Consider the following 20164-nt stretch of genomic DNA (forward strand, 5'->3'; position numbering starts at 1 on the left):
TATCTGCCAGCGTCCGCAGACTCCGAAGTCCCCTTCTATCCTTAATATGTTGCTTCCTTATTTGCATTATAGTTTAATTGCTTGCTAAAGTCTTGATTCACAATATATGCAAAGATTTATGAAAAGAATATGAATTTCATGGAAGTGAAGATGATAAAGATAAGATTATAAGAAGCTTTACAAAGATAAAAATTAAAGGCATTGAAAGGCCAACTCTGAAAGAGCTCTTGCACATAAGAACAAGTTATATATGTATCTGATATAGACACACTTATCCACCGTCAGAAATGTTGGAGTAATACAACTTTCCAGAAAATAAAAAATATGAAATAAATGTGTACATGAAGGTGTTTTAAATTTATGCAAGCTAATTTACACCTAAGAAAAATGCTTTCAATAAGTTACAGTCTCCAGAATTTTGAGAGTTCTTATGAATTCGTAATGGGCGCATAAAAAGATTCAGCACAAGAATCAGTTCTTTTGTCAACAGTGGCACGAGCCCAGAAAGCTTTGGTTGAACATTTGATATGGAATGGATGCATCTGTCTTCCAATTAGCACAGAGCTTTCCACCATAGCTATTTCGCCAGTCTCTATGAAATCATTAGGTTGATAGGAAGAACAATCCCCAACAATTGTGCAAGAATTCACGACTAGCATGCCAATTCATCGGCTACTATAGGAGGAATAAAAGAGCAGCCTTGCAGTGTCTGCTCAAAGATATGGCCTACTTTAAACAATTTCTCCTGCAGTCATTTTAGTAAGTAAAATATCAAGAACTTTAGCATGTAAAAGCGGGAAACAAACACACACACCCCCACACACATGCGAGCATGAACAAAGAACAGCATGAAGAGAAGGAAAAGAAAAGGACATATAAGACTAGAAACCATGTGAGGCAAGGTTCAAATGATTTGAAAATCTCTTCAGAACATAGACAAGGATATCCTTCACTGAACTCTAAAACTACTTGGTGTTCACATTAATTTCTAAATTCTAATCATTTTCTACTAATTCAGTTTTGCTTGTGTTAAATTCGAACATTTGTGCTACATAGTTTCCATTTCATCTTTCCTTGAGCTGAGGGTTTATCGGAAACAGCCTCTCTGCCTTCTCAAGGTAGGGGTAAGGTCCGCATACACACTACCCTCCCCAGACCCCACTTGTGGAATTACAATGAGTTTGTTGTTGATTGTTGTTGTTGTTGTGCTACATGGTTTCCAATTATTCTTTCCTATAGTCCCGTAAGGAACTGAATGTATTCAGCACTACTTTTTAAGATGCTCATGTTTAACTCGATTCCAATTTCAAGCTAAGTAGCTGTACCATCCTTCTTTCCCCCTTTCTCTAACTTTTCTCAAAAGAGAGGTCTAAGTAAGTCAAAGTACCCCCACGCTCAAATATCCTGTTTTATCCTAAATACTGGAATACCAACTGGAAAAATCGGAGTACTGAGACCCACCTCTTCAAATGCAGCACCAATCATCTGAATACCAACAGGAAGGGCCGCAGAGCTGCTATCAACAAATCCACACGGGAGAACTAATGCTGGAAGACCAGCCAAGTTGACATTGACCTGCCGATGATAAAAAGAATCATCAACTGAAGAGAATAGAGAATAAACTAACGAGTTACATCATCAACCGACTATAGGGGAAAAAAGTTCGAAAATTACCAAGAGAAATGTAAGAAGCAACAAAATTACTTACAGTCATGATATCACCAGCATACATTGACAATGGATCGTTCTTCTTTTCACCTGTAAATGTCACGTGTCGTAGTCAGAGTTAGTGTAGCCTTTCAATAGAAGGGTCTTACGGAATAAAAAGAAAGAAAAGAAAAAGATATTTAAGCAAAACTGCAAAGTAGATACATCAGTAGAAGTAAAAGCAAAAGCTAAAAAAAGCATACCAATTTTGTATGCCGCTGATGGTGCAGCAGGTGAAATCAAAATATCATTCTCCTCTAATGCTGCCCTGAAGCTTTCCCTTACCAAAGTCCTTACCTGGAATAGAATCACTCTTTAACTTTTCGAAGAATTAAATGAACAAGAAAATACCAAAGCACTTGTAAATTGGGGTTACATAACTCTTTAAAATATGAATTAGCGAGTCTAATAGATGCATCGACCAAACGTAATTGGTTCTAAATGCCACGTACACACTCGATCCAAATTCAGCTTGATAAATATTTGGAGTTAGAACTTCACAGTCAGAGACTGACGTGTAGATTGTCTTGTATAAGCATTTAGCCAGAGACTCAAAAAATGTAATTTAAGAGGCTGAAATATTTACTTAGCTCTAATTGGCTTATATTAGTTAATTATCTTGAGCAGCATGAGAATATAAAGAAAGTGTTTGCAGTTTTAACTTTAATATAACTATGAGGACTTGGACTATTCTAAGTACATAGATGTACAACCTGCTGAGCTCGCTTGTAGTATGCATCATAATAACCAGCAGATAGAGCATATGTCCCCATTAGGATTCTCATTTTCACCTGTAAAGACATTTAATACACTCAGTCCAATAGTGTTTTCAAAAGTCACCTCATTCATGGAGAAGGGGAAGCAGGAGACCCTTTGTGATGTAACCATTAGAAAGCTACTTTACAAAGAAAACTTCTGTTCCTTGGTACCTCAGAACCAAAGCCTCCAGCACGGGATTCCCCATAAAGGGAGTTTAACTCATCGGCAACAACTTGTTTGCCATACCTGCATTTTGACATCAAATGAAGTTACGCTAGCTCCGACACAATACTTCTAATCGAACGTTAACTACTTTCTGCAGAATTTCTCCGAAGCTTATGTTTGAGTCTTCACCATGAATTTTTGGGTTTTAACATTTTGAAAACTTATCATTACTAATGTAAGGCAGTCTCCGCAATTACAACTTTTCTTTCTAAATTATGGTTGGTATCCACCTATTCTCTTAGCAAAATGGCAGTAAATTCTTAGTTCTTGCGACTGGTATGCAGTAATTAAAAAGAATATATCCGTTCGGCACTCCCACTACTTTCTGCTCTTTTTAATTGGCAAGACTAACGAGATACTTAGTTAATCTCCTTCAATTTGGCTTCCAAAACAGAAGATTAGAGCTGAGGAATCCTAAAAGATATCTAAAAATTGAGGATTGAAAATAGTACTGCCGTTATGTATTTCTATTTGCTCCGAGGAATGGAAAGGAAAGTTCAGATGGAAAAAAAATTCTTTAATGCATCACCTGATACCATCGTAACGGGACAAATTTGAAGAAGATTCAGAAGAAGCAAGGATATAGTAAGCTGGCAATCCTAGAGAGAAGGATGGCAATGAGACCTGCAAAAATAAAAATTAACAACTAATTTCAAATAAGGAACGCCACAGAATATGGTAACTCAGCACGAGGTTCATAACTACAGAAAAATGAAGAATACCTCGGTGACAGTGCATCCTAGTTCTTCAAGATGACTAGCAGCACCACGGATTGAAGTAATTACTTCCGGGTCAACTCCATCTTCAATGGTTTCTCGGATCAGACCAACTCTCAATCCTTTCAGAGGTTTGGAGTCCAAATGATCTCTCGCAATAAATTGGGAAGCAAAGTCGGGAACTTCCTGAAGAGTAATATTGCCAAATAGTTAAAGCAAACCTCTAAACATATACCGCTAGCAGACCGTATAGCCATGTGGCTGTTTATATCAGAAGGAAATACCAACAAGCTCTTATTAGACTTGAATTAGATTACATTACTCCCTTGCCCCAACCACTCATTAATAACATAGAACTCACTCTTTGTGACATTGTATGCCAAACTCCTCATATTCATAACAAGCATACAAGATCAAGTGTATTCAATGAATAAAACTTAGTAGAGGAGATTCTTTTCCCCTTTCTAAAATAGAAAAACATAGCACCTGAGGCAAATACAAGGAGTCATGAACTAAAGAACATGTACAGAAAGCTTACTCGCTTGCTACTTGTTGCGTCATACTTGTCATGACCAGATATTGCATGAAGGAGAAGGCCTGCATCAGCAACTGATGAGCCAAAACAACCGATAACATCCAGAGATGAAGCATATGCCACAAGTCCATATCTTGAGACACGCCCATACGTTGGCTTCAGACCAACAACACCACAGAAAGATGCTGGTTGCCTAACACTTCCACCAGTATCACTTCCCAATGATACCATACATTGTCTAGCAGAAACAGCTGCAGCTGAGCCCCCTGATGAACCACCTGGTACTCGGGACAAATCCCAAGGATTTGCTGTCACCTGATAATACCAAGATGCATCACCTGAGTGAACCATGTTAAGTTACAAATTGGACTCGTTAGAGCAAATTCTTCCAACTACACTTATGTCACTCATTACTACCTGAGAATAAGAAATTGAACCTACTCGTATAATTAACATGGTAGAGCATTCACTCTATCCCTTCTAGTGCATACACCTTGATTCAGAACCCCAAAACAAAATGAGGCTGGAGAGATAAAGATGGAAACTTTATTTAGATCAAAGGGGGTAAAAAGGGAACTTGAAATTGTTTTTGTTGACAAATGAAAATTAAGTTACTCGCCTAACCTCAATTGTAGAAGTGAACCTTAGGCAGTTGGACAAGAAAACGTCCAAGTACAACTCAACTTGTTGCAAACTGTAATACAGTCCAGACAGAAAATTGCATGTTCGCCCAATTTCAAAGTTTAACTCATGGGCACTTAGAAAAGCATAGGGCTCAATTGGTTTTCTATATAGGAAAAAATAATTCCAGTAAACTTTTGCTTATTATATACAACCTTTAGTTTTCGGCATTGCATTGCTAACTCAAAATTCGTATAACTAACATATAATTTGATTTCCCGTATAAAACTTTGTGTTACTAATACTGGCATAACTTATATGGAGATCTATGTTTTATTGTGTGGGATAGAATGTGATACAAAAATATACCTACTAGCAAAAGAGGATTGGGCCTCTTTTGTTGAGAACCATATTTTGGTGTAGGTTCTCTTTTTTTGTTATATGGCTTGTACACGGGGTCTCCCCAATTGTTATTAAAATGTTCACCTTATCAAAAAAAAAAAAAAAAATTGGGAATGTTATTTTGTCATTTTGTTTTATATTTTATTGTTGATAACCGAGAAATCCCAAGAGCCAGTAGTAAACAGTTGAAATCTCGGTGAATAATGGTCCTGCCCCTTTACCCTTCTCCACTTAAATTTGTTGCAAGGGTGAAACTCATGATTTAATGCCATTTATTTTGCATAAAAAAAGAAATCTTGGGAATATCCATTTCTTCAGCGAATGACAATTCCTAAACTCGAGCAACTTATTGAGCCAAATGAGGATTAAATGACCCTATTTCCTTTTTAGTCCGTTAAAAAAAAAAAAGAATGACCTTTTACTAAATTTGAAAATAATTTTACTTAAACTAATCATTTTAACCTTAATAAAAAGCATCTATAGCCACATAAATACTATGGTATGTTTTCACAAGTTTCAAACGTCTTACTCCCATACAAATATTATTACATATTTAGGACCACAAAATTTCAAAAGTCTATCATTTCTTTCTTAAACAACTCCATACATAATCAAAGCAAATAGGTTCACGTAAATTTAAAACGGACCTGAGTACCTGATAGGCGGAGCCTTCGGTGGTACTCCCCATACCAAACTCATCCATATTAGTTTTCCCAATAACAATGGCACCACACTTTTTCATTTTCCCAACAGCAGTAGCGTCAAATGGGGGTTTATAATTTTCCAAAATCTTGGACCCTGCAGTTGAAGGCATATCAGCCGTACAAATATTATCCTTAACCCCAACTAAAACCCCAGCAAGTGGGCCCAACTCCTCATTGTTAGCAATTTTCCTATCAATCTCTTCAGCCTCCTTCAAAACAACGTCGGATACATATAAAAAGCTCTTGAGCTGCGGTTCAGTGTGGCGTAAGCGTTGGAGAAAAGTAGTGGCGAGATCAACCGCTGTGATTTCACGGGATAAAAGGGATTTACGGTTTGTGAGGATTTGGGAAGGTGATGGGGGTAGGGTGGTGGGGGTAGTTAGGGGGGTGGTGAGCTGGGATTGAGATGTGTGGAGGCATTTCAAAGAGAGGGAATGAAGATTAGGGAAACGGAGAAGGCGAGGAGTTTGTACTGAAGATAGCATTTGGAGTTGGCTGAAGTTTACAGTGTGATATGGTGAGAAGGCGAAGCCCAAGGTTTTAAGAGGTTTTATCCATTTAAGGGGTCGTTTGGTTGGCTTTATAAGGAAAGGAGTATTTGTCCACGCCAAACCACCAAAGGTCGTGGTGGGTCCCTCCATTCTTGTGTATTGAGTCCAGCTTTAAAAATATACTCATATTATAAAATAATAAAAGAAAAAGTATTGCATAAATATAGATAGATTTTTTTTTATTAATTTGGGATGAATTATAATAGAATAAAATCTTTTTATTTATAAGAAAAAAGTGACTTAGCCACAAAATAACAAACACTAAAATCTCTCTAAAATATAGACATTCACCTTAAATACAATTATATTTATAACACTCTCCTTTGAATGTCTATTCAACAGATAATGTGCCTCGTTAAAACCTTAACTAAAATAAAACCCAGTTGGAAAAAAATTAGAGAAGAAAAAAGAGTACACGTGTTTAGAAATATGCTTTTTGGTTGCCTCGTTAAAAACCTTGCAAGAAAAACTCAGTGGGACTAAACCTTGTAAGTGAAAAAGAGTACAACGCGTATTAACTCCCCCTAATGAGAGCATCAATTCAAATTCTTGAGCTACTGCATCCCAATCTTGTATACCAACTTCTTGAAGGTTGACGTCAGTAGAGATTTGGTGAACAAATCAGTCATATTGTCACTTGAGTGAATATGTTGTGCCTTGAAATAATCATTCTTGTATATATGTAATGTCTTCATATAGTGTCGTGGAATAGCCTTTTCAATATCTCCATGGAGGTATTCTCGCTATCACATTATCATGCTTATAGTTATAGCAAAATACGTATGTGCACAAATTGCACTTAGGATGTGGTACTTCAGGATCAAGAATTGTATATGCTTTAAGCGATTTAAATTCTTCAGGGATTGTCATAAGTTAAGTCATATAAACCATATACATGGACTTTAGGTTTACATTTTCATGTCATGCCAGGCATATAAGATATATGAAGATGACTGCACACACCATTGACTTTATACTTTCGAATGTTCGAACTACATGTCCAAAACTACATATCTTTCATATGAAACCAATAATATTCGAATTTTGTCTCTTCCATTTTGTCAATATTTTTGTGTCGACAGACTTAAGATCCTCATCTATACTTAGTGCTATCATAGATATTGACGACGAACGTTTTATATTGGTTTCAATATTTATTTCATAAATACATAACATAAAAATCTCTTCATTCATATTTTCATATACCCGAACCTCTCCTTAGATTTTATGAAGTGTTATTTCATATGATCTTCTAGATCACTTGCCTCCTTATTATGATCATTTTGAACATTTGCTCATCTTCTTTATCAAGAATTTTATTTGAAACTGATTTGTCTATACGCTTTACGCGTACCATAGACTTTGTCCTTCTAGGACTTATTCTAATAAGTGCATTTGAAGCAAGAATATAATTACTTTCTTTGGGTCAGTAAATGTGTCTGGCATGCTTTGCATTATAATGCAGATGAATTATCTTTCTATGAACTTCAAGTTCATATTATCTTATTTGAGGATCTAGATGTACAAATGATAATTCATTCCACGTAACTTTTTCTCTGTTTATCATGTCTCCCCCTCATGTTAGGAAAACTAACTTGCTTCATCAATTTTTGGAAACCCGCATTTGTGCATTATGGTGTTAATCAAAATATATACCGCGTATCAATAATAATAAGATGGAATTATTTGGTTCATAACATTGAACCACTTATGAGGGGAGAATGTAATATACTTTCGTATATAACGAATATCAAGCTAATATAGATAACTTTGTTTTCATAAATAATAGTTTAGCTATTAAGTGGAGGCACTCAATAAATTATTTTGCTAAACCAACTGTGATGTAAACTAATTTACCAAGATGAATTGTCTAGAATAAAAAATCTGAAAATTATGATCCAAATTAAATTATTGAGCAAGTTACTTCACACACTCTAGGTTGCGAGTTAATAATAAATTCACATGTAACTATCTCATAGATGCATCTTTAAAAGGTTTACATGGCAGGTGAATGAGCTAATATTCATATTTGATAAATTTCAGAACTCAAGAAATTTAAACCCAATTTTAGTTGGTATAATAATCGCGAGAACAAGCAACACTAGAGAATTCATAAAGAATCTTCTTCAACACTTACCCATGTGAATTCTCATTTATTTTGCACATCATACTTAAATCAAGATTGTTCAACAAGTCATGCCTGATAAAGCTATATGTATTAGTAAACTCCACGATTACTTCATGACATGTGCAATTATTAATTAAACTCCCAGTTTACTATGACATAGGTTTTTATATCAATAAACATCCATTTGACCGTGTCATATAATTTTACCATATTTTTTTAGTTATGTAGTACAAATCAGGCAATAAAGCAGGTAGTTTTTTTATATGCATATTATCTTGCCACAGTGTAGTAATATAAAGATATTAAATATTCTCATTATTTATAGCCTCAATATAACCAGCCGCTTTCGCGAATACTTTAGAAACTTAATAAGTTTCTTTAAGACTTACTACAACACAATGTCTTATTGATAATCAATTTTATTCTTCAAAAATAGTAATAATTGGCTCTTCCAGAGCTCTCAATTAATTGTGTACTACCATATATTTATCAACATCTATATGGTAAATATCTCTTTTAAAGAAAATATTATACCATTATGATCATGGTCAATATTATATGTAAGATCAGTTTGTTACATTACTATTGTCCTTTAATAGACAAAATATTTTGGTGTACAATAGGTACGTGACCAATGACCATTCATGCCGTAATAATGATATTATTTTCTTATTTCATCTCAAACCCCATTCTGGAGGTGAGTATGATATATTCACTACCACTAGCACGCTCATATTCTTCCAAGAATAAACATGTATTCATAAATCACTTATTGTCACATTCACATCATGAATAGACCATAATCATCTATAAGTGTTTTACAAAATCACATGTCAAATCGATGACAAACATTACTTTCACAAAGTGAAGGATTATTTTATGAATCCTTATTATTCTCATTACCACAATGATAACGATTATAATTTCGTATATTGTCACGTCCGCATCCATTGTTACCTTCACAGTAACAATCTTGTCTTCTTTCAGACTTATTACATATTGCTACCACATTCTCTTAAAGGAACGAGAATGAAGCAAATTCAATGTCACGAGTTTTCACTTCTTCTGCTCATAATCATACATGAATTTGATCACGACAAGACATAGAAATTTTACCACTTCGGGTGGTTAGAATTTCTCACAAACTCTATTAGAGTTATAATCAAATTTATGTTCTTTTCTTGTATTTAAAATCAAATTATAGAATTTCAAGAATTTAAAAGAGAAAAATAAGGAAAAATACTTACCTTAAATTCAGAATTTATTCCTAAAGGAAGTTCATGCAACAATTGACAATCACTATGCTCAATATTATGTATAAGTTGAGCACAACGCATGTATCCCGAAGCTTGGTGACCAAAGTAGATGCTTCTACTCAATTAGTTAGAGTTTCGTGCTGATAACGTGTTATAAAATAATAAAAGAAGAAGAAGAGTTACAGAGAAAAGTAGAAAGAAAATTTTATTGATTTGAGATGAATTACAATAGAATAAAATCCCTCTATTTATAGAGAAAAACTGAAAAAGTGACTTAGCCACAGAGTAACAAATCCTAAAATCTCTCTAAAATATATACATTCACCTTAAATAGAATTCTATTTATAATAAATCACATTTAGTAAGAAATAAAGTGGTAAACTAAAAGAAAAAGTTCTCCAAAATGAGACTTTTCGACGGGAATGATGAGTCGGATCCAAACCAAACATTGAATAGGAAACTAGAAAGAGTTTCCCAAAATGAGACTTCTCGACAAGAATGATTAGTTGGACCCTAAAGCTAAATACTAGAGCGAATGAGAAAATATATTTTTTTCAATAATGAGACTTCTCGACGCGAATGTCTAGTCTGACCGAAAAGCTGTTATTGGACCCTAAATGGAAAACTAAATAAATTTTGAAAAATGAGGCTTTTAAATGATAATTAGTCAGACTTCAAAGTTGATGCTGGACGCCAAATGAAAAACTAAAAAAATATCCATTGAAAAACTCTATATAACTAGTTAACTACGAGGAAAAAGAAACTAAGTTGTTTACCCGGAAAATCGGATAGAGTTGAATTTGTAAGTAGTTCTAAGGATATATGGTATTACTTGATACAGATCGTAAAAATAAATAGAAATATACAATTTTAACTATATGAATGAAAGATAAAAACGGTTGAAAGGAGGAAAATGAAAGAACTAAATAAGATAAAGTAAAATGAGCTCAAGGAGTTGATCTTTCAATATGAGAACTAGTCTTTTTGTTACAATGTGTCCATCCTCATGCTTACAACAATCATCCTCTTTATAGTAAAGGAATCCTACTTTGGATATAATAAAAAATACATAGTGGGGAACCCATGATGAATTAGCTTTTCCCTAATTCCCGCCAGGATTCTCTCCCCTAGTGCGGTTGCAACGGCTCTTGTCTGTGAGGTCGATACTTACTCGAGCTCGGTATTGACTCGAGCCATCGGCCTTGACTCGAGCTCGATTCTGACTCGGAGTTTGGATATTCGGGTTGGTGTTGGTCAGTCTATGCATCTTCGACAATTTCGCTTCGCCTCGTAGTTCGATTTGGATATGAGCTCGATAATGATACCGAACTTGTCATTGATCGATCTTAGAGCTCGAAGCTTGACGTCCTTACTTCGGACGTCGACCTGACATTACGCAGATACCTTCGATCGAAGTATTATCATCTCGACCAGTCTGTATGACGGGCTAATCAGTTTTGACCGTATACAGATAGTCCCCTCGTTTCTCGGGAAGGATGTAACGGGAAACGATATGATTTTCGAACGGTACAATTAGATATACACTAATGTTTGCATCGAGTTCGATTGTGACGTACGTGACAGTTGTCCCGTCAGTTCCATTTACCGAGGTATTTAATGTGTATCAGACGATGGTCGGCCATTACCGATATTGAACTACCACCGCTTAGCCTATAAATATTCCTTTTTTCTACCATTAATCACTTTTACATCCTTTGATCTCAAAAAATTTCTAAGCATTTTCTCATACTTTCTGAATTCGTTTGAGTGTGAAATTTTCCTTTTGTGGTTTTTGCTACAAAATCTTTCTTTGAAACACCATATATTCTTTATTTCTTTCTTCTAAATTCAATGAAAATGGTGAAAACATCAAAAACTGTTCCTCAAAAAGAAGAGGCTTCTTATTCACAGCCTGCCGCCAATAAAACACCGGTGGAGACACGGCCAGAGGAGTGTGTTCCCAGAACATGTCTTCTTACCTCCGATTTCAAGCTCGACAACGGCACGTTGGTTCTCGGTCGGTGTAACCTGGTATCGAGATATTTATGCTCGATAACCAAAAAGCAACGTACACAGTTGAAGACAGATTGCAACTGGGACAATAAGGAAGTGGTGATTCCGGCTTCCGACGGAGATATTACCTACCCATTTACGTTAGGACCTTTTGACCCTATTATTATCGACTTCTGTCGTCAATACCGAATAACTCTAGGCCAGATTCATCCTTCCTTTTGGCGGATCGTTATTCTGATCCGTTTCTTTGCAAACAAGATTGAGGGGATGCCTTTCACCCTCGATCATATTATTAGATTGTATAGTCCCTGCCTCTTTCGAGGCAGATTAATAAAACTGCAATGCCGGGCTACCAAGGTTTTGTTCTCGAGCATAGACGAGGACAAGGATCGAGGTTGGATGAGCAGGTTCATTCGAGTGAAGACTTCGGACCTGATCCCAGCCGAAAAGATGTCGTTCCCCGAAGAGTGGAATATGAATCGTGAGTGTAATTTTACTGTTTTATTCCCTATCGCCTTGTCTCTTTGTTTCTTTTCTTGCCGATATCTCTTTTGTGATGCAGTGATTCCTTGATGCCCGGTGCCATTCCCAACCTTAAGAGCTGGGTACAGGCTCTGGCTTCGAACTCCACATACGCCGAACGTTCGTGGCGTGATTTGGCAAAGGGCCGATGGGAGGCCAAAAATCATAGTAAGTCTATTTCTCATGTCTTTGAGAGTTCGAACAAAATATTTTCCTTATACTCAACCAATTTCCTTGTGTGTAGGCCTGGGCAGAGATGCGGTTTTGAGTCCCCTGCCTGGTGAGGAAGAGACCTCGGTCCCGTTTTCCAAACCGGTGAGGGGGAATAAGAGAAAAAGGGCCTCTACTTCCAAAAATCCAAAACCGAAGGCAAGGTCGACTCGTAAGTCAAAGAAGAATATCATCCCTTTGACCTTAGAATCAGTTCAGTGCCTAAGAGATGAAGATGAGGAAGAAGAAGGTGAGGGGTTCGTACTGGTGGCCCGAGCGAAGAAAACCACAGATGCTCCACAGGCGGCTGGATTGATGGTAGTTTAAACGGCTCCACCTCGAACTGAGGATATATTGGAGAAAGATTCAGGCAGAGTCCCCGAGTCATTGGAGATTGAGGATGTTTCCCATCGAAGCCAACAGATGGAGAATATATCTGAAGGGCCTGTCCCCGAATCTCTTCGAACCGAAGAGAACGCCCTAAGTGACTTACTTGGGGCAGTAGCAATCGAAGATTCGCCCACCTTTCCTGCTTTTTCTGAGGGGGCGATTCGGGAAGCCCAATCTTTGGGGGAACTCGAACTAGACATGCCTCATGAGGGAGATGATCCTTTTTGTGGTCTATTTACCGGTGTCGAGGATGTTGCCGACAGTAGTGATGCATTAGATCTTTTTCATGGAGTGCAACACGCTTTGAATCAGGTAAGTCTTAAATTATTTTTTTGGTATTATCTCTAATGTCTGTTTCTCTTTTCTCACTTCGTTCCTTCTTCCTTCATAGGCCGTGGCAGCTCATCGAGAAGCATGTTCTCGATCTTGAGCTGAGCTGCATCGATACAATGTCAACCTCCAATGGGTTACGGAGGAGAGGAAAGCCCTTAAACTCTTCTTAGGGCAAATGGGGGAGGAAATCAAGGACCTTCGAGCTGAGTTGACTAAAGCTCACCAAGATCAAATCGATCTATCCGAGCAGGTAATGATACTATTAAAAGCCTATGGGCTCGATACTGGAACGATGGCTAATCTTTCGGTCTCACAGCTGTAGCAGAAGCTTAAGTTGATCGGGAAACTCCATGAGGAGGTCGATGTGATAAAGGCGGAGTCCTTGAAATGGAAAAGAAATATGAACCGCTTTACTACAGAGAAAGAGGCTGCTCGAGCCCAATTATCATCGGCCGAAAGTCAACTTCAAAGACTGAAGGAGAAAAAATTGGTTCAAGGAAGGAAAACGGAGGAGCTTGAGGTTCGGTTGGCCTCTGAACTTGCCTAGGCTGAAAAAATAAAGGTCGATGTAGACACATTTGTGGTTGTTTATCGGGCTGATGCTGAAGCCGCTCAGTCACATGTGAGAGAGGTTGCCGATACCACTGGAACTTGAGCACATTGGATCTCCAAATTTACCAAATGCTAATCTCGGAGGGAAACCCTCGAGGAGATCCATGCTGGGGGCTTCAATCTTTCTTAAGAGATAACAAAGGCAAGAGAGCTTGCAGCTGATGTTGAGGCCTTGGCCTCCGATGATGATGACGATAATGGCAATGACGATGATGATGACGATGATGGGAGCAAGAGTGGGTCTCATATTGGGGAGGATCCCGATAGAGAAAAGACTGCTCCCGTAGATAATTGGGTTCTTTTTTGATATTTTTGTGTAAGGCATTGATCAGTTGTTTCGTAAATATCATCGTGTTTATAAAGGTCTTTTCTTTTCCCAGCTTGTCTCCGTTTTCATTCTTCTGCCTAGTGAAGATTTTGTTTACTTGTGCCTTATGAAAATGTTCATAAGTTTGAGGCTTTAGGAAATTTTGATTGAATTCGGTCTTTGTAGCCTTTATAACTGAGTGAGTATTTGCTCGAACTCGAAGTAAGATAGCCCTTAGGCTTAAAAGTCGAGTGAGTGATTGCTCGAACTCGAAGTAAGATAGCCTGTAGGCTTAATGGTCGAGTGAGTGATTATTCGAACTTGAAGTAAGATAGCCCGTAGGCTTTAATGGTCGAGTGAGTGATTGCTCAAATTCGAAGTAAGATAGCCCGTAGGCTTAATGGTCGAGTGAGTGATTGCTCGAACTCGAAGTAAGATAGCTCGTAGGCTTAATGGTCGAGTGATTGATTGTTCGAACTCGAAGTAAGATAGCTCGTAGGCTTAATGGTCGAGTGAGTGATTGCTCGAACTCGAAGTAAGATAGCACGTAGGCTTAATGGTCGAGTGAGCGATTGCTCGAACTCGAAGTAAGATAGACCGTAGGCTTAATGGTCGAGTGAGCGATTGCTCAAATTCTAAGTAAGATAGCCCATAGGCTTGTTTGAATCATGAAGCAGAACAAATTTTTCAAAATACGTGGTATCGGTAAATACGAAGTTTCCCTTTATAAGTCCTTATACATGTGCTCGTGCTCGAGCGAAACTATGCGGACATGGTTCGTTTTGACCATTTAGCCCTTACACTTTTTCCCTATAGAGACCCTGCTTGACATTAATTTGATATAAAAAACTATTTTGTACTGAACTTGATTTACTTTACGGGTAAAGCCTTCCAGTATTTGAGGTTGATCGTAAAGAAGCCTCGGATACTTTTGAACTGTCCTCAGGTAGCACATGGTTGTTGCCTCGTTAAAAACCTCACCGGAAAAATCCATTAGGGATAAAAGCGATCTAAGGGAAAAAGAGTGCAACACGTACTTTAAAACTTGAGGTCTCGACGTCTTAGGTTGAACTTATCCAATGAGTTAGCGTCGAATATGTATATATGGAAAAAGAAAAGAGAGAATCATACCTTTAGCAATAATATCGTTTGAGAAGTGATATGTTCCAGTTGTTCGATAATGGTTCGCCATCCATCGTTCGGAGTTTATATGACCCCTTTCCGACTATATCGAGGACTTGATAGGGTCCTTCCCCATTTGGGCTGAGCTTCCCTTCATTAGGATCTCGAGTATTGATGGTGACCTTCCTTAGGACTAAGTTCCCGACCCTGAAGTGGCGGAGGTTGGTTCTTCTATTGTAGTACCTTTTGATTCGTTGCTTTTGTGTAGCCATTCGAACAAGTGCTGCTTCTCGTTTTTCATCTAATAATTCGAGGCTAGTATTCATTGCCTCACGGTTTGATTCCACTGATGTATGTCAAAACCTTGTGCTGGGTTCTCCGATTGGGATTAAGGCTTCAGAACCATACACTAAGGAAAACGGAGTTGCTCCTATACTGGACTTCGATGTTATTCGATATGCCCAGAGGACTTCAGGCAGAATTTCTCTCCATTTCCCTTCTGGCTTTGTTCAACCTTTTCTTCAGGTTTTGGATGATAGTCTTGTTCGTTGATTCGGCTTGTCCATTCCTACTGGGGTGATACGGTGTCGATAATATCCTTTTTATTTTATGGTCTTCGAGAAATTTCGTTATTTTACTGCCGATAAATTGTTTACCATTGTCGCATGTTATTTCTGTGGGTATCCCAAATCGACACACGATGTGATTCCAGATAGGGGTGGGCGTCGGTCGGTTTGGTTCGATTTTGTAGAAGTTTGCTTCGGTTTATTCGGTTTTCGGTTTGTGATTTTAATAACCAAAACCGAACCATAATAACTTCGGTTCAACTCGATTTATTCATGTTCAATTCGGTTTAATCGGTTCGGTTTTTCGGTTTCAAAATATATAAAAAGTCAAAATCTTCCTATCATTAGTTACTGAATATAGAAATTGTATAATCAATACTGTTATCACTATAAGTAAATCTGTGTATGATTTTCCTAAAAGGTGCTACTGTAATATTTACAATGTATTTGGGAATTCTATGAAGTATATCATATCTGGTTTTGACCTAATTTTCTTAATCTGTCATTGATGACTTTTAGGTTAGTCTAGCTACTAACTTCTGTGGGCACGGATGATAAAAAATAACAGTATGGGTACATACTGTAATATTACAACTCAAATTGTGCAACATTTTGTCTTTCTTCGTCTTACTTCCTAAATTTTCCTTTAAACTTATCGATGGGTACATAAATCATAAATTTATAAAAGACAAGGTGAAAAAGTGCATACAGAGTGCACTAATTTGGCATCTTCTAATTTTTTGATCAAAGCGTTGAAGCTAACTTCCTTATAGCCGAACTTGGCCAAGCTTCGTTAGAGTAAGGTGACAGGTTATAGGTCTGACACACCCAATGGATTGGGCTTCTTTAGATTGAGAATTAGTTTTGGGCTTTAAGACTAAGAAAGAGTAACAGGGTAAGGGACTAAGAGTCCAAAAGTTGGTAAATTTTTTTCGATTTTTTGGTTTAACCGAAAACCGAACCGTTAAAATCGATCACCGAACCTAACACCGAACTTTTATAAACTATAAACCGCAAACCGACCGAATAAACTAAAAAAACCAAAACCAAAATTTTCGGTTCGGTCGATTTTTTCGGTTCAGTCGGTATTATGCCCACCCCTAATTTCAGATAAAATCTATAACCTCTTTTTCTCTTACTTTCTCGAACGCCTATGCTTCAACCCATTTAGAGAAATAATCAGTCATGAATAAAATGAATTTAGCTTTACCTGGGGCCGATGGTAGAGGTCCGACGATATCCATCCCTCATTTCATGAATAGCCATGGGGATAAAACTGAATGAAGTTGTTCTCCGGGTTGATAGATCATCGGTGTAAACCTTTGACATTTATCACATCTTCGAAAAAACTCCTTAGTGTCCTTTTCCATGCTATCCCAGTAATATAGTGCACTGATGATTTTGTGAATCAGTGGTTCAACGCTGGAGTGGTTCCCACAAGTGTTTTCATGGACCTCTCGTAAAACATAATCGGTGTCTCCTAGTCCCCAAGCATACTATCAATGGTCCATCGAACGTCCTTCTGTACAATGTTCCATCTTCAGCCAACGTGAATCGAGCAGTTTTGGTTCGTAGGGTCCTTGATTCTTTAGGGTTCGATGGGAGTTTTTCGCTTCCCAAATATTCAATATACTTATTTCTCCAATCCCAGGTTAAGCTTGTGAAATTTATCTCGGCATGCCCTTCCTCGATTACGGATCCCGAGAGTTGAACGACAGTCCCCGAGTCGATCTCATCTTCCTCGACCGATAACCCTAAATTTGCTAGCGCATCGGCCTCACTGTTTTGTACTCGAGGCACATGTTATAAAGTCCATTCCTTAAAACGGTGCAAAGTTACCTATAATTTGTCCAAATACCTTTGCATTCTATCTTCTCGAACTTCGAAGGTTTTGTTTACTTGGTTCACCACCAGTAAAGAGTCACATTTGGCTTCAATGACTTCTACTCCCAGGCTTTTGGCTAGCTCGAGACCTACAATCATTGCCTCGTACTCGGCTTCATTGTTAGTTAACCTAGAAGTTTTGATAGATTTCCTAATAATGCCACCCGTGGGGGGTTTCAACACGATGCCAAGCCCGGACCCTTTTACATTCGAAGCACCATCTGTGAAGAGGGTCCAAACCCCCGATGATGTACCTGATTTTAACAAGAGTTCTTTTTCAACTTCGGGTACGAGGGTTGGTGTGAAATCGGCCACGAAGTTTGCTCAAATTTGAGACTTGATGGCCGTACGGGGTTGATATTTGATATCGTACCCGCTGAGTTTGACGGCCCATTTGGCCAATCGGCCTAATAGTTCGGGCTTATGTAAAATAGTACGAAGTGGGTAAGTGGTCAACACGCATATGGGGTGACACTGAAAGTATGGTCTTAATTTCCTAGAAGCGCTTATCAGTGCAAGTGCCAATTTCAGTAAGTGTGGATATCTAGTCTCTGCTTCTCCTAAGGTCTGACTTACATAATAAATAGAAAATTGTGTACTTTGCTCTTCTCGAACTAGGACGCCACTTACCGCAATTTCTGATACGGCCAAGTATAAGTAAAGTTTCTCATCTGTCTTTGGAGTGTGAAGCAGTGGTGAGCTCGACAAGTATCGTTTTAATTATTCTAATGCTTGTTGGCATTTCGGGGTCCAGGCGAAATCGTTCTTCTTTTTTAGTAGAGAGAAGAATCTGTGGCTTCGATCCGACGACCTCGAAATGAATCGGCCTAAGGCAGCTATTCGTGCGGTTAGCTTCTGCACTGCTTTTACACTATCCACGATGGTGATGTCTTCGATGGCCTTGATTTTATCGGGGTTGATCTCGATTCCCCGATTTGATACCATGAAGCCAAGGAATTTGCTCGAACCAACCCCGAAAGCACATTTCTCGGGGTTGAGCTTCATGTTGTATTTTCTCAAAATCTCAAACGTCTCCTGCAAATGAGTTAAATGGTCCTCTACGCGCAGGGACTTAACTAGCATGTCATCAATATAAACTTTCATTGACTCACCTATTTGTTTTTCGAACATCTTATTCACTAGGCGTTGGTAAGTAGCTCCTGCATTTTTTAGCCCGAAGGGCATTACATTATAACAATATGTTTCATACTTGGTGATAAATGAAGTCTTTTCTTGGTCCTCCGGATTTATTCGAATTAGATTTTACTCGGAATAGGCATCGAGAGAAGTAAGGATCTCGTGGCCGGTTGTGGCATCTATCATGCGATCGATGTTAGGTGGTGGAAAAGAATCTTTGGGGCACGCTTTGTTTAGATCTTTATAGTTTACACACATTCTAAGTTTTTTCCCTTTTTTAGGGACTACAACTACATTGGCTAAACATTCAGGATATTTTACTTCCCGAATCGACCCTATTTTGAGAAGTTTACTTACCTCGTCCTTCACGAATGTGTGCTTTAACTCGGACTGAGGTCTTCTTTTTTGCTTCACCGGTCTGAACCTAGGGTCCAAGCTCAGTCGGTGCATTGTTATCGACAGTGGGATTCCTTTCATGTCTAAATGGAGCCAAGCAAAGCAATTTATGTTATCAATAAGGAATTAAATAAGTTTTTTCATGAGTTCGGGGGTCAATCCCGTTCCCTGGTATACCTTTCTCTCTGGAAAATATTCGATCAATATAACCTGTTCTACCTCTTCGACCATTGATTTGGTGGCGTCAGAATCTTCGGGGATGATAAAAGTTCGAGGGGTCAGGAAATCTTCCTCGTCATCTTCTGTTTCCTGCTTCACCGATTTGGTCGAGGCTGACGGTTGTGATTGCTATTTGGCCTCTCGTCTATTTTTAATGCTTGATCTTTCTGAGGTTGATAATGTTGATATCGGTGTTACCTCATCGACCACAAACATTTCCTTCACAACATGCTGCTCCCCGTACACTGTTTTCACGTCGTCTGACGTTGGGAATTTCATTACTTGGTTGAGAGTCGAAGGCACTGCCCTCATGTTGTGGATCCAAGGCCTTCCGAGTAGGGCATTGTACCTCATGTCGCCTTTGATTACGTGGAACTTGGTATTTTGGATGGTTCCAGCCACGTTCACTGGTAGAATAATCTCCCCTTTAGTTGTTTCACTCGCCATATTGAAGTCATTTAAGACCCGAGCTACGGGCACGACTTGATTCTGCGGACCGAGCTGCTCCATGAACCTTGATCGGATGATATTCGCAGAGCTACCTGGATCCACTAAAACACGCTTAACTTGAACTTTATTTATTAGGATAGAAATTACCAGAGCGTCGTTGTGGGGCTGAGAAATGCCTTCTGCTTCTTCGTTTTCGAACGATAAAGTGCCTTCGGGCACATAATCTCGGGTTCGTTTTTCTCCTGTGGTCGATACCTTAATGTGTTTGAGTGCGGGTCTTTGTGGAGTGTCGACCCCACCTATGATCATATGAATGATATGTTGAGGTTCCTCTTGCTTATCTTTTCTGTTGGAGTCCCTTTCTCTGAAGTGATTCTTGGCTCGATCGCTGAGGAACTC

General features: G+C 38.3%; 1 protein-coding gene and 1 pseudogene across 1 annotated transcript; one reads left to right on the forward strand and one right to left on the reverse strand.

Annotated features, from left to right (window-relative positions):
- Nucleotides 1-201: 201 nt before the first annotated feature.
- LOC107799331 (glutamyl-tRNA(Gln) amidotransferase subunit A, chloroplastic/mitochondrial) lies at nt 202-6226 on the reverse strand. Its single transcript, XM_075227112.1, has 10 exons — nt 5621-6226; nt 3946-4257; nt 3414-3593; nt 3221-3315; nt 2637-2712; nt 2421-2498; nt 1911-2004; nt 1709-1758; nt 1462-1575; nt 202-745 (listed from the first exon to the last, which is right to left on the reverse strand). Exons 1-10 carry the CDS (start codon nt 6152-6154, stop codon nt 653-655), a joined length of 1626 nt encoding a protein of 541 aa, XP_075083213.1. The 5' UTR covers nt 6155-6226; the 3' UTR covers nt 202-652.
- A 7021-nt stretch (nt 6227-13247) lies between these two features.
- The window catches only part of LOC142167391 (F-box/LRR-repeat protein At3g03360-like), a 33510-nt pseudogene continuing 26593 nt past the window's right edge, over nt 13248-20164 (forward strand).

Source organism: Nicotiana tabacum, chromosome 12 (assembly GCF_000715075.1).
Source record: "Nicotiana tabacum cultivar K326 chromosome 12, ASM71507v2, whole genome shotgun sequence".
In the NCBI taxonomy this organism is placed as follows: Eukaryota; Viridiplantae; Streptophyta; class Magnoliopsida; order Solanales; family Solanaceae; genus Nicotiana; species Nicotiana tabacum.